General features: G+C 43.4%; 1 protein-coding gene and 1 long non-coding RNA gene across 5 annotated transcripts in view; one reads left to right on the top strand and one right to left on the bottom strand.

Annotated features, from left to right (window-relative positions):
- cabp7b (calcium binding protein 7b) overlaps nucleotides 1-13,360 on the top strand; it is a 38,935-nt gene that overhangs the window by 23,711 nt on the left and 1,864 nt on the right. For all 4 annotated transcript variants that reach the window (XM_052050909.1, XM_052050906.1, XM_052050908.1 and 1 more), the window contains 2 exons: nucleotides 3,539-3,594; nucleotides 6,629-6,978. In XM_052050909.1, coding sequence (XP_051906869.1) covers nucleotides 6,870-6,978 — 109 coding nt within the window. In that variant the 5' untranslated portion in view covers nucleotides 3,539-3,594; nucleotides 6,629-6,869. The remainder of the gene's footprint in view (nucleotides 1-3,538; nucleotides 3,595-6,628; nucleotides 6,979-13,360) is intronic.
- On the bottom strand, nucleotides 10,022-11,787 carry LOC127591154 (uncharacterized). Its single transcript, XR_007959826.1, has 2 exons — nucleotides 11,438-11,787; nucleotides 10,022-11,182 (listed from the first exon to the last, which is right to left on the bottom strand). It is a non-coding gene; the product is annotated as an uncharacterized LOC127591154 (long non-coding RNA).

Genomic DNA, 13,360 nt, shown 5'->3' with positions numbered 1-13,360 from the left:
TCCGGCTTCCTGCAAAATGAAATTCAATTCATGAATAAAAGAACTGGCAGCTGCCTTTTTAATTGCATCTTGTTCAAAAAAAATATATATACAGAATTCATTGATCAATATACAGTATACAGTACATGCATACATATCTGACAAGTAAGTTTTTCTTGTTTGTATTGATATTTATTCATTGAGCCTTTGGGATAATTCATATTTTAGGGTTTAAAAAAATTATTATCTCGAAGTTTCGAATCCCATTTTTATTTGAGCGTCACGCGTGACGTAATGCCATCCTGACCTCCGTCAAAGTTCTATACGTAGACTGGGGGCAAGGATGAACCTCCCCTTTCATGTGAATGTGAACGTCTGTAAAAGCATCAAATATTCATGAATCCCGACACATTCCAGGAACGTGTTGCACGCCAATGTCTAATTGGCAATTAAACCCGCCGCTTCAGGGGCGCAATGGTGAAGAGGATACAGCACCACAGTGAATGAGGAGCAGGAGAAGTAGCCTTTAAGTAGGACACAATAACAGCAACTTCTCGAATGAACGCACCGCTTGCAGACATTCAGCATATCTGAGCCAAACACAAATTAAACAGTTAGCGTTGAGAATGTCTTGAAGGAGGAACTTTATGGAAAGCATGTGGATGCAAATCAGGGCTGCGGCATGAACGCATAGCATGGAGCAATACAGTTCCTCGAGCTTGTTACACCTGTCAAATCCCCCCTGGCAAGTCTGAATTTTGCAAGTATTATGGTGCGTTTTTGTTGTGTGTCCTTGTGTGTGTTAAAAAACCTTATTTGAAGGTTTATGACATTCGCATCAATGCTAATTTGTGTTAGCATTAAGCTAGCAGACATGTTAGCCAAAGTGATATGGTTTGTTGAACATGTTGGTGTTTAAACATCAGCTACAATGTTTAGTTCTCTTGTTTTAAAGTAAACAAACTGCTGCAATCTGTTTAAAAAGCCTTTTAAGAGAGTGTTTTTAAAGAAGTTTAAATTGGTTTAAAAAAGTTACAAAGCAAACGAGGCCCCTGTGACTTAGCAGCCTGTTACACAAGCGATGCTAACTTTATTTATTTACACTTTTCCACCCTATTTTAAAAATCATTTCCTATTCAGTTTGCATTATGCTAAACCATTCGGAACTATTTACATTGTTTTAGGCAAAACCTGGCAAGTTCACCCCGACATGAAACTGTTTCCTGAAATGGACTAGTCACTAGGAGATTTAAACCATTCCTTCTGTATGTGTTTTATTCTGCAACGGATGAACTAAAGGCCCTAACCAGCGCTCATGCTGGTCTGTTTTGATAGGCCGGCTGCTTATTTTGTCACAGAATGTAATATTCTCCTTCGAAATACCCGAAATAGCAGTGAATGGGTTCATGTGATATTTCGACTTTATTCTCATAATATTTTGACTTGTACTTGTGTAATATTATCGCGATCGAAGGGTCTTCTGTGTATGTCGTTTTCCCCAACGAAATCTCAGAATAAAGCAGGACTGGACGTTTGCTGTAGTTCAGGTAATGTAAAAGTAGAGCTTGTCGCTAAGCTATTAGCAACCCGCTCACGCCTTACGTCGCCTGTTGCGGTGACCTCATATTTTCTGTTACCAAAAGGTCCTTCAGTGAATTACCAACACAATCAATAATCACAAATGAAACCTTGACGCTACAATGTTTAGATGTTGGTACTGCTGATGAGATTTTATTTTGGTGGGGGGGGTGGTTCCCCGCCTTCAACTTGTTTCTGCACTGTTAGCTTGAAGGATTCGATTGCATTTGTGGTTGGTGCAAATTGTTTGTTTTCAAAAGGACCCACCTGATCCCGGGAGATAGAAACTGCCAAACATGGTCCTCGTCCTTCTCCGTGGAGTGAATAATGAGCATATGTAACAGTGGATGAATGGCAATGCAAGTGTCTCCCATTGACAGCCGACGCTGGCGGATGCACGTGTTCTTACTCTACACTCAAATAGTCACAGTATAATGAGGTCCGCTACGAGCTCATTAACTTAACATGCATGAGCTAAGGAAGAAGCCATTAAGCGTCAGTGTCATTTTCTATTTTTTTTCTTTCTGTCATTTGAATCGATATGGAGTATTGGTTCCAGTCTGACACAGAATGAAAATGAACCCGTCGATCAATTTGTTTTGCCTTACCGACCTCATTAGCAAACTGATGTGGTATGTTGACTAAAGTTTGGTTTGTGACCATACTGGTCACTAAAATTTGCTTTTGAAGCGTATGGAAATGTAATGAGTGTTTTAGTAGCATGCCACTGTACATTGCTATACACTGAAGAAAAAAATAACTTTTTCCAAACTTATTCTTCACAATTTTTTTTTCTCGCTAGGCTCACCTATATTTTTCTCAGATTTCATGTTTTAATTGGATGGCTACAATCCGCTTGAAAAATTCTTTGGCACAATCGGTGGACAAAAAGTGTGTGCAACAGTGCGAGAGTATGCTGTGAGTGTGAGAGAGAAACAGAGAGAGAGAGAGTTCGATCACTTCAGCGTCAGTTTGCATGCAAGAGAGAGGGTGTGTGTGTGAGAGAGCGTGAATGTGAGTTTGTACAAGAGAAGTGGGTGTGCGCGGGGGCTTGAGTGAGAGTGTGAGAGAGGGAGAAACGGTGTGTGAGATAAAGGTTTGTATGTGTGAATCAGTGAGAGAGTATGTGATAGCTCAGGGGGGGGGTGAGAGACAGTTTGTGTGAGTGTAAAAGACAGTACGTTTGAGGGAGTTGTGACAAAGTGTGTGTTAGTTTGTGAAAAGGGTATTTTTGAGAGAAAGTGGGTGAGAGAGCGTTTTAGTGACAGAGGAAAAAGTTTGTGTGCATGAGAGAGTTGTAAAAGAAAGTTTTTGCATGTGTGATTGAGAGACAGAGTTTGTGTGAGACAATGGGCGAGAGAGATTTGGGCGAGAGAGTCTGTGTCTGAAGGAGCCGTGTGAAAATGTGTGAGTGAGCATTTGTCAAAGAGAAAGTGTGAATGTGTGTGTGTTTGTGACCACATATCTGTGTGTGTGTGCGGGTGCGTGCGATCTCCGAGCTTTCAGGTCCACCGCTTCGGTGGCCTTGGTGGCACATTGCGCCCCTCAGGCTTCATTTGATTTTGATTGGACGCATGATGGATGTGACATTGTGCGGGCAGTCGCCCCCCGCAGTCTGCTCGGTCCCCGTGGGGGTATCGCGGCGGTGTTCACCTTTTCCCACTGCTGGAGTCTTAATTAACTTTACAGTAATGACTGCGGAGAGAGTCCGGCTGACGTGGATCTTGCCGTTTTGTAAAGATCGAGTTCATCGTGCAGGGTGGAGATTTTTGTGTGCTGGAAGTCACGGATAATGTAAAACTACTTCATTTGCTTTCCTGGGCCACAAAAAAATGTCTACCTGTATTTGTGTGTGTGTGTGTGTGTGTGTGTGTGTGTGTGTGTGCACCCTAGAGCTTGGGCTCAACTCAGCTGCCATTGATATTCAGTGTAATCGTTCCTCTTGCTTCTTTTCGCACCTTTCGCTCCAAACTATGACCAGATTGGATCTGAATCTCCCCGAAAGAACCAATGACAACAGAGTACATTGGAGAGCAGGTAAACATTGATTCCTTTTGTTTGTTGAATCAAAATGCTAATTTACTTTTGTGCCTCAAACCCTTTCAGTTGTGTTTCAATGAAACAAGTGACGCGCACACACACACACACACTCACACACACATGGTTGAAAAGTAATTTTCTGGGGCAATATGATAAGACAATGAAATGATACCTCTTGTCATGCCTTGGGAAAAAAGAAACATACAATTTATGAGTGTCTTTAAAATGTCCATCCATCTAAAGATTGAACATTACGTCCAATTACAAACAAGCTGAAAGTGCTTCGCATAATCACATCATCCCCATCAGGAGATGCGAACAAAGGCTCAGCTCGTAAAATGAGAATAATAATACTAATAACAACAATAATAAAAAGTGATGGGAGGCACAAATCATGAGTGGAGGGCAAACAGACATAATTAAAAGGTTACCAATTAAAACTGTATGAGATTAGTTCAAAAAGCAGCAGTTGTTACCCTAGCGTGTGGCCTCAAGACGTCACTGAGGCAGGATCGTAAAGTATTTTGACATACTATATATATCTATATATATGGATATATATATATATCCATCCATCCATCCATTTTCCGAACCGCTTGATCCTCACTAGGGTCGCGGGGGGTGCTGGAGCCTATCCCAGCCGTCTTCGGGCAGTAGGCGGGGGACACCCTGAATCAGTTGCCAGCCAATCGCAGGGCACACAGAGACAAACAACCACTCGCACTCACACCCACACCTAGGGACAATCTAGAGCGTCCAATCAGCCTGCCATGCATGTTTTTGGAAAGTGGGAGGAAACCGGAGCACCCGGAGAAAGCCCACGCAGGCCCGGGGAGAACATGCAAACTCCACACAGGGAGGCCGGAGCTGGAATCGAACCCGGTACCTCTGCACTGTGAAGCCGACGTGCTAACCACTGGACTACCGGGCCGCCCAATTTTTTAGTATATATATATATATATATATATATATATATATGGAGCTACAATCAGTCACCTCCTCTACATGGATGACATAAAGCTGTATGCTAAGAGCGAAAGGGACATTGACTCCCTGATCCACACAACCAGGATCTACAGCAGCGACATCGGGATGTCATTCGGGCTTGAGAAATGTAGTCGCATGGTCACTAAGAGAGGAAAGGTAGTCCGCACTGAAGGGGTCTCACTCCCTGAAGGAACAATAGCAGACATTGAGGACAGCTACAAGTACCTTGGTATACCACAAGCCAATGGCAACCTCGAACTGGCAACAAGGATAGCGGCTACGGCCAAATACCTCCAGCGAGTCAGGCAAGTCCTAAAAAGCCAGCTCAATGGCAAGAATAAGACCCGGGCAATAAACAGCTATGCCCTGCCAGTGATCAGATACCCTGCAGGAATAATAAGGTGGCCAAAGGAAGAGATTCAGACCACGGACGTTAAGACCCGAAAGCTCCTAACCATGCATGGAGGGTTCCATCCCAAATCCAGCACCCTGAGACTGTACGCAAGCCGAAAGGAAGGAGGCCGGGGACTAGTGAGTGTGAGAGCCACTGTCCAGGATGAAACACCCAAGCGCCATGAATACATCAAAGAGAAGGCTCCAACGGATGACGTACTCAGAGAATGTCTCAGACAATGGGGAACAGAGGATGAGGAGCTGGAAGAGGGACCATCATGGGACGACAAGCCCCTACACGGGAAGTAGCACCGGACCATAACTGAAGTGGCCGATCTCAAGAAGTCCTATCAGTGGCTAGAGAGAGCTGGCCTGAAGGACAGCACAGAGGCACTCATCCTGGCTGCTCAGGAGCAGGCCCTGAGCACCAGAGCCATAGAGGCCCAGATATACCACACCAGACAAGACCCAAGGTGTAGGTTGTGCAAAGAGGCACCTGAGACGATCCAACACATAACTGCAGGGTGTAAGATGCTGGCAGGGAAAGCCTACATGGAACGCCATAACCAGGTGGCTGGCATAGTCTACCGAAACATCTGTGCGGAGTATGGACTGGGAACCCCAAGGTCAAAATGGGAAACACCTCCGAAGGTGGTGGAGAATGACAGAGCAAAGATCCTGTGGGACTTCCAGATCCAGACTGACAAGATGGTAATGGCGAACCAACCACATATCGTGATCATAGATAAAGGGCAGAGGAAAGCCGTTGTAGTGGATGTAGCGGTCCCAAGTGATGGAAACATCAGGAAGAAGGAACATGAGAAACTCGAGAAATACCAAGGGCTCAGAGAGGAGCTGGAGAGAGCCTGGAAGGTAAAGGTGACAGTCGTGCCTGTGGTGGTCGGAGCACTCGGGCAGTGACCCCCAAACTAGATAAGTGGTTGCAACAGATCAACATCGGACATCTCAGTCCAGAAATGTGCAGTGCTGGGAACAGCAAGGATACTGCGCAGAACCCTCAAGCCTCCTGGCCTCTGGTAGAGGACCCGAGCTGAATGAGGGACGGACACCACCTAAGTGGTGAGACGAGGATTTTTATATATATATATACACACACACACATGCAGTATATATTTAATGTATGTGTGTTGTCATCGGTGTTTGTGTGTTTAAGTGTGTGTCATAGTATGTATGCGTATGATGCATATGTATGTGGTTCAGCGCGTGCATGTTTGTGGTAGTGAGTGTGTTTATAAATGTGTGTTTTGTGGATATCAGTTTGCGTGTTTGTGTGTGTGTGTGTAAAGGGAGAGAGAGAGTGAGAAAGAGAGAGAGTGGGTGGGTGAGTGGCACTCAGTGACTCTGTGCGCAGAGAAGAGAAGAGAAGGGGGTCACCCAGGAATCCCTGGAAACGTCTCAAGATGCTGCTTCCTTTCTTCCTGCCTCTCTTGCGAATCATTCTCTCCTCACCGTGACCATTTCAAGGAGCGTTCATGCCGCACCAAGGAGACGGAAAGTAGTTGGCACGCCAAGCAAAAAGCAGCGTGCACCGCAAAAAAGAAGAACAAAAAAAAGAAGACGCTCACAATGTGAGCGTCTTCTTTTTTTTTTTGTTCCCCCCCAGCCCCCCGTCGTCGTCGTGTTTTTGCAGACATACACCAAGGCTGCGGTGTTGCACCAGCTGATCGTTTCATCAAATACTCTGCAACAAGAAATCATGCAAGAGGAGCGCTGAAGTTGCACTAGGAGAAAAACGGGGGAAAGAAAAGGAGGATTTTCTTCGGGTTTGGACGTGGAGAACCCAGGAAGGGTTCGGGGGAAGAAGAGCTTTGGGCTGCGGGGCTGCATGAGGATCTTCACCCGGCGGTCAGCTCGGTCTCCTCGACGCAGAGATGCCAGTGCGCGCCGTGACCACCAGGTTCATGTACAAGGGGCTGTGCACCATCCCGGATGTCCTCACCTACCGGACCCCCGTAAGTCTCCCTGAGGATGAGCTGGAGGGTGAGTCCAAAAGTAGTCTCGTATTATTCAACAACAATATTATTCAGAGTCAGGATCAGAAGTGGCAAAAGTTTGCACATTGAGCACAGATACTTCTACTACTTGGAAAAAAATACTCTGCTAAAAAGAGAAATAACTGATTCAACCGTAGTCTTGTAAGCAAAAAAAAGTAACACATTGGCTCCACGTGTCAATTATTTTGAACTTCTGTTTGAATTGGCTACATTGAAATGATACTGAATGTAATTGGCCACAGCATTAGGTAGACTGGCACATCTCTTGCCAGGCACGTGCAAGCATAGACCCCAAGTCGTGTTCAAGCACCTGCTCTTTTGCCACAGATGAAATAATAGCCCTGAATGCTACAGCTCTTTTTTAATCTTCATTCAAATATAAAAAAAATAATTCTCTGTCATCAGCTCCAACCATAGTGTTTTAATTTATTTGGAGTTAATCCAAGGCACTTTAAATGACAGTTGTGTTTTGACCACCGTTTGAAGAAGAAACGATGATGCCTATGTACAATCACAGTTCACAAACAGACGAACGAGCATTTGCACTTTTGTTTGTGTGTCTGCTCCATGAGTGTCCAAAGTTTTGTCATTCCCCTTAAATTCGATGCTAATTTTTACTAGCCCGTCTATGGCATTTCACATTATATAATAGCATCAAGCTAAACAACATTATTTGTTTTGGTTGAACATTTTGGAATTGAGATAGCTTAATTTGATAAACGGTATTGTTGACTGTGCTGGTGTATCGAATGATCACATATTGAGAGCAGTGTGCTCATATGAATTGGGACGAACCCGTGTGACACGAGCAAGCATCTATGGCAGGTGTGGGCAAACTTTTTGGCTCGGGGGCCACATTGACTTTTAAAATTTGACAGAAGGGCCGGGTCAGCACGAGCTATGGTACATTTAAAAAACTCTGCATTTGTTGACAGTCCATATCAAACATCAACAGAACAAAAGCATGAAAGTACTGCATTAATATACTTTTTTTTAAATGACGACAGTGCTGTTGATTACCTATTTTAGCCTGTGCATTTCTGCAGATGGGTTGTGATCAGACCAGTAGAAGTTGAGCGATACAGAGGTCCTAAGTGGTCGAAAAGATCCCGCCCCCCCACCCCTCTTCTGCAACTTCAAGTCAATGCGCCACCTGGCGGTGAAATGCATGTCATTACAAATCCAATTGAAATGAATGCAATCATTCACATCGAACCTTAATTGTGGACCAACCTTCGGCGGGCCGGATTAAAAAGACCAACGGGCCGGATTCGGCCCGCGAGCCGTAGTTTGCCCACCTCTGATCTATAGAGTAAGTACATCATATGTATGAACGGCATGGTACCCTGGGCTGTGAAGTGATGCATGTTGCTACGAATACCAAAGCGTATAGAATTGCTGGTGGTGGCGAGTGACATTTAGTTTGACTCCTCTATCATGTTAATGCGCTGCAATGATAGCTCGCCACAGTTGTTCGTACCGCACCGGGGGCCTCGCGTCTCCCCCAAAAAAGTGAAGCAAATTGTAAGGTTTTGAGGCGTCAAAATACTTCAACAGGATGTTTCATCATAAGACGAATTGCTATTAAATCCACTCCTCTCTGCCACACTTGTAATGTATTTGTTTTTGGGGAGGTAGTTTTTTTTCTTTTTTTAAACTATTGATGCATTGTGTTTTCTATGGCGAATGGCCAAAAAGGAACAATGCAGTAAGATTTGTACGACAATTCTTCTTGCTGGAGTGAAGGAGAAAGTGCAGATGGCGAAGATTTTTGGAGAGAAGCCAGCAGACTGGGGGGGAGGAACTGACCTGAAATCAGATTTATCCTTTGATGTGAAGGGCTTTTGCATTTCTTCTTCTTGTGTGGAGCTGGGCTGCGTCGGCATTAAATGACATCTGCTCTCTGCAGCAGCGACACACATTCACCGCGAAAAGAAAATTGTGCAGTTTGAGGCAATAATTGATCATTTGTACACCGACTAAAAAAACTCCAAAGAGGACCAGGGATATTTTTTTATTGTTGTAGTCATAGTGTTAACACACACGGAGCAGTTAACAAACAAAGTGAGCAGACAACAATAGTCACCCATGGGTGCAAACTATACAGTGGACAGATTGCTATGCGTTTTTTTAAACAATTTTTAACACCTATCAATATGGATCGCAATTTGGCAGCAAATGGAAAAGGCCATTCCCGTGGTGACAAGCAGCGTATTAGCTCATTAACAGTCATCAAAGAGTCTGACTAAAATGAGGCTTGGTGGTGACGTGCTTTATTTGATGACATCATGCATTTTTAACACATTCAGCTGTTTTATTTCACTCCACCAGGCATTCAAAGGTGACATTTCGGAATTTATTGTAACCGACCTTGGCAGATGTTGACATGAAGCGTCATGGTGGGTGAACTATAGTCCTACGTGTCCTCGGCCCTAATGTCAGCTGGATCTCACGTGGAAGGTCAGAAGTCTTTCAAGTCCTGGTTCAGATGTCACCTTCCGGACCTGTGTGAGGATGAGAAATAAAAGCACTCGCACGGAAGTTATCGCGACAAATAAGCTAAAACAAACACAAGCCATGTTGGCTTTGCAGGATGTTATCCACACCATCAGTCTGCTGGGAAATAGGCAGTAAATATTTGAGTTTCTTATGAATAACAAAGTGTGATAAATGACCTGCGCCGCTGTCGCCGCTGCTGCTGCAGAGGCTTTGGGAACAAAACACAAAAGATGCCTTAATGGATTATGACATTCTATTACATATGTATTTTTGCAGAAACCGAAAACAGAGCCATAAATCAAATGTAAACGCACGACAGTTCGAAAACTAGCTTTGCAAGTCACTTGAAACTTGCTTCAAATAAATGGTAATATATTCTTTATCCTCTGAGAGGAGCATTTCATATTTTGAAAGACGGTTGAAGCTGCATTCAAATGGACACAAATCTAGACAGAGTGAGAGACCTGGCTACTCTGTATTAAGTAGAAAAAAAGTAATCACTGTGTCCTGGATTTTTGCTTGTCTTACAGCAAAAAATAAAAATAAAAAATATTTTTTTTAAATTAGAATCAGGTGCAGGTCTACTTAACATTGTGACCCATGACAGTTTTTTCTTTGCTTCTAGCGAGTGTCATCTTTTATTTGTTCAAGACGATGCATTTTCTAGCCACCCTTATCTGCGTTCCTCAGCGTATTTCTGGCTCACATTCCTTATTGTTAACCTTCTTTTGTCCTCTGTTGGTTTTGATTTGGGGGATGGCGTCTCTTGTTTTGTTTCATGTAAATTGAGTTGATTGCAATCTCAGTGCTTATCTTTTCACTAAATGGCATCCATGTACATTGCGTTCGCTTTGCGAGAGTGTATTTAGTACGTCACACCACATTACTAATTGTTCTTTTTTTCCCCCCTATTAGATCCTGGTTTACCTCTACAAATTCTTCCCGTTTTATTTGTGATTCTGTCCTCTGCCCTTGTGTCTGACCCTGCTCGGTCAGTCTGAATAACAGTAGTCCAATCCCGTCTGTCGTTGGTTGCGCCCGGAACTCCTCCCCGTCGTTTCCCCTGTGTCCTACCCAGCTGTACCTCGTAATTAGTCTGAGTGTGTTTGGCACCCTTGTTTTGGAACCTTTTGTCCTTCTGTTGTTCTTTTGTTGTTCGCCTCCATTGTCCCGCTAGCTTAGCATTAGCATTTACAGTTTCAAAAGCAAGATATTAGCAAGGAACTCCGCAAGTAGGACTCTGAGCATAATCGCATGCATACTGCGACATCAATCAATAAAAACCGTCCGTTATTGTCTAGATCAGGAAGCGACTGTACATTGCGGTTTCAGCTCTTTTCTTAAATATTCACTCCTCTCAGCTCCCCAAAATAAAACCAATCAGAAATCCGGCGGGCGCCACAGAGTGTTCTGAGTGGATTTATTTGGTTACTGGCACTAGGTCATGACATTGAATCAAGGGTGGTGCTCAAAGCAGATAACAACACTCCAGCCATGCCGCCAGCTGTAATGTAGACAGATGCACTTTGTGTGTTTGTGTGTGCGAACAGAATATGCCTGTGCGTAATGTTGCTTGTTGGCTCTATTAGACAGAGTCTAATTGTACAGTATGTGACGCTGTTCCGTGTGTTCAAGTAGCAGTCGTTTGATGCTTTGCAATTACCGTACATTCAATTCCACCTTTCATTAGCCTGAACCTCCCACTGAACATTCGGCAAGCCTCCTCGCTGCCCATCTTTAAAGCCCTCCTCAAAACTCACTTGTATTCTTTGGCGTTCGACTCAGCATGATTTGTCCTTGATTTTACTGTTTGGTGCTTTCCACCGCCTTCATTACCGATTCGTCTTACTGTCTATTGTGTATGTTAAATCGCTCCATGTACAGCACTTTGTATGCAGCGATGGCTGTTCGAAAGTGCTCTATAAATACTGTTGACTTGACTTGACTTGTCTAAGGCATGTCCCAGGATACGTTAGCAATAAGATAACTGATGTTCAAAAATACAAAACTACTGTATGTATTTTGTTTTGAACATTTTGCTAGTGAAATGCGCCATGTTTGATTCAAATTCAATGTAAAATAGTAACGCAGAACACAAACATGTAGAATGCCATCATTTGGTCACAAATAGCTCGCAGGCGGCCAGTTTGAAAAGCGAACGTATCGGTCAGCTTCTTAAACTCGGCCTGCCGTTTTGCCGAACAGCATGAAAAAAAATACATTTACAAATCGGTCCTCTGTTGACAAAACGTTGCTCAACTTTCCTCATCTTTTACAAAAAGAGAGTACAACACTAGCCAGTTTAGCAGCTAGCTCAAGAAGCTAATGTAGCAGTGTGCATCCTCCCTTTTTGAAATTTTTGAAAACAGCACCAACGGATGATCCAAATCAATCATTTATTCACAAAAAACTGGTGGACTTTGTTCAACTTTTAAACGCATACCGTTTGATAACAAAGAGCCATCTGGCAGCTAACGAGGCAAGCTAGGTAGACGTCCTACATTTTCACTCAGTGCTTCTTTTTGTCACAAACGCCTGACAACGTCCAACTCAGCACTTTGTTCATCAAAAGTTGGTCATCTTTCTTTAATTACACAATCACATTGCATATTACCTTGTGATCACAATAAGCTAGCAGACAGCTCTTGCGAGACACTGTTAGCAAGCAGCCTGTGACGTCACTCAGTTCCCCTTTCTGTCAAAAAGCACATATAAATTACCTTTGGGGACAAAAAGTTGGTCGTCTTACTTCCTTTAGACAACCACACGACATTTTGCCTTTTGATGCACAAATAGCTAACTGACGGCTAGGTGCAGTAGCTAACAAAGAAGTATACTGTACATGTTAATTAATTGCTCCTTCACAGACCCACATTAGTTCTTTCTTGATTAAAAGTTGGTCAACTTTCTTGTATACAAACACATGGTAGCATTCTTAAATTTTGATCACAAATAGTGACCCGCCAGATAGAGCGACAAGGTAACATAGCAGTTTTTCACCCGCTTCTCCTTCTTGTCAGAAGCAAACACACAGCCAACGACACTTAAATCAAAAAGACTGCCCGCCTTTTTACGCTGGAAGCTCTTTGTTTTCACTTCAAAGAGAAAATTGAGATGCAGGTCGTTGGCGCTGCGCAGCCAACAGGAGCGCTTGCCAAAAGGCACTTAATGAAACGCCCACACTGTCGGCCGGCCCTTCCGTCGTAAGCAATTGTGCTTAGAGCGTCCTTGTCTGGCAGCTTTTTGGCTTCTTGGCCGTGATATGTGCGCCTGCTACAACGTGCTGAGATCAAACATGAGCTTCTCTTTTACACAAACAAAAAAACTTGATACAATGGAAAGCCATTTCGGGTCGATGTCTTGCTGTGTGCTAGCGTAGCAGCATTTATCATAGTCGCATTTTGGCAACTCTCATTTGACATAGTACACAACAAAAATGAAGAATGCTTGTAAAGCTGTCATCGTGCCTTTTCTCTTTTCAGCTTGTTTTTCTGTTTTAGCATGGCAACCATTAGCATTTTACCTCTCAAGTCTTTTTTAAACATTGTTGACACGTGTCCTATTGTTTACACACATGGCAATGGTTGCATATGTGTGATGTTGTTTACACACATTGTTTACACAGGTATCGCTGTTTACGCAAGTGTCTTATTTACATGTATTGTGTGGTGTACGCATGAGTGTTATTGTTTACACACATTGATTTTGCAAATGTTTACATGTTTGTAGTTTACACACGTTATGTTTTGTTCACACAAACCATTGTTTACATCCAAGGTCTTTTTTGTTGTTGTTTTTTTAAGCATGTGTGGTATTGTTTACACACGAGGTATTGTTTGCACGTGTGGTGTTCATACGAGCGGTATTGT

This window comes from Hippocampus zosterae, chromosome 18, assembly GCF_025434085.1.
Source record: "Hippocampus zosterae strain Florida chromosome 18, ASM2543408v3, whole genome shotgun sequence".
Classification (NCBI taxonomy): Eukaryota; Metazoa; Chordata; class Actinopteri; order Syngnathiformes; family Syngnathidae; genus Hippocampus; species Hippocampus zosterae.
Note: the sequence above shows the minus strand (reverse complement) of the source record. Positions and strands in the feature narration are given on the sequence as shown.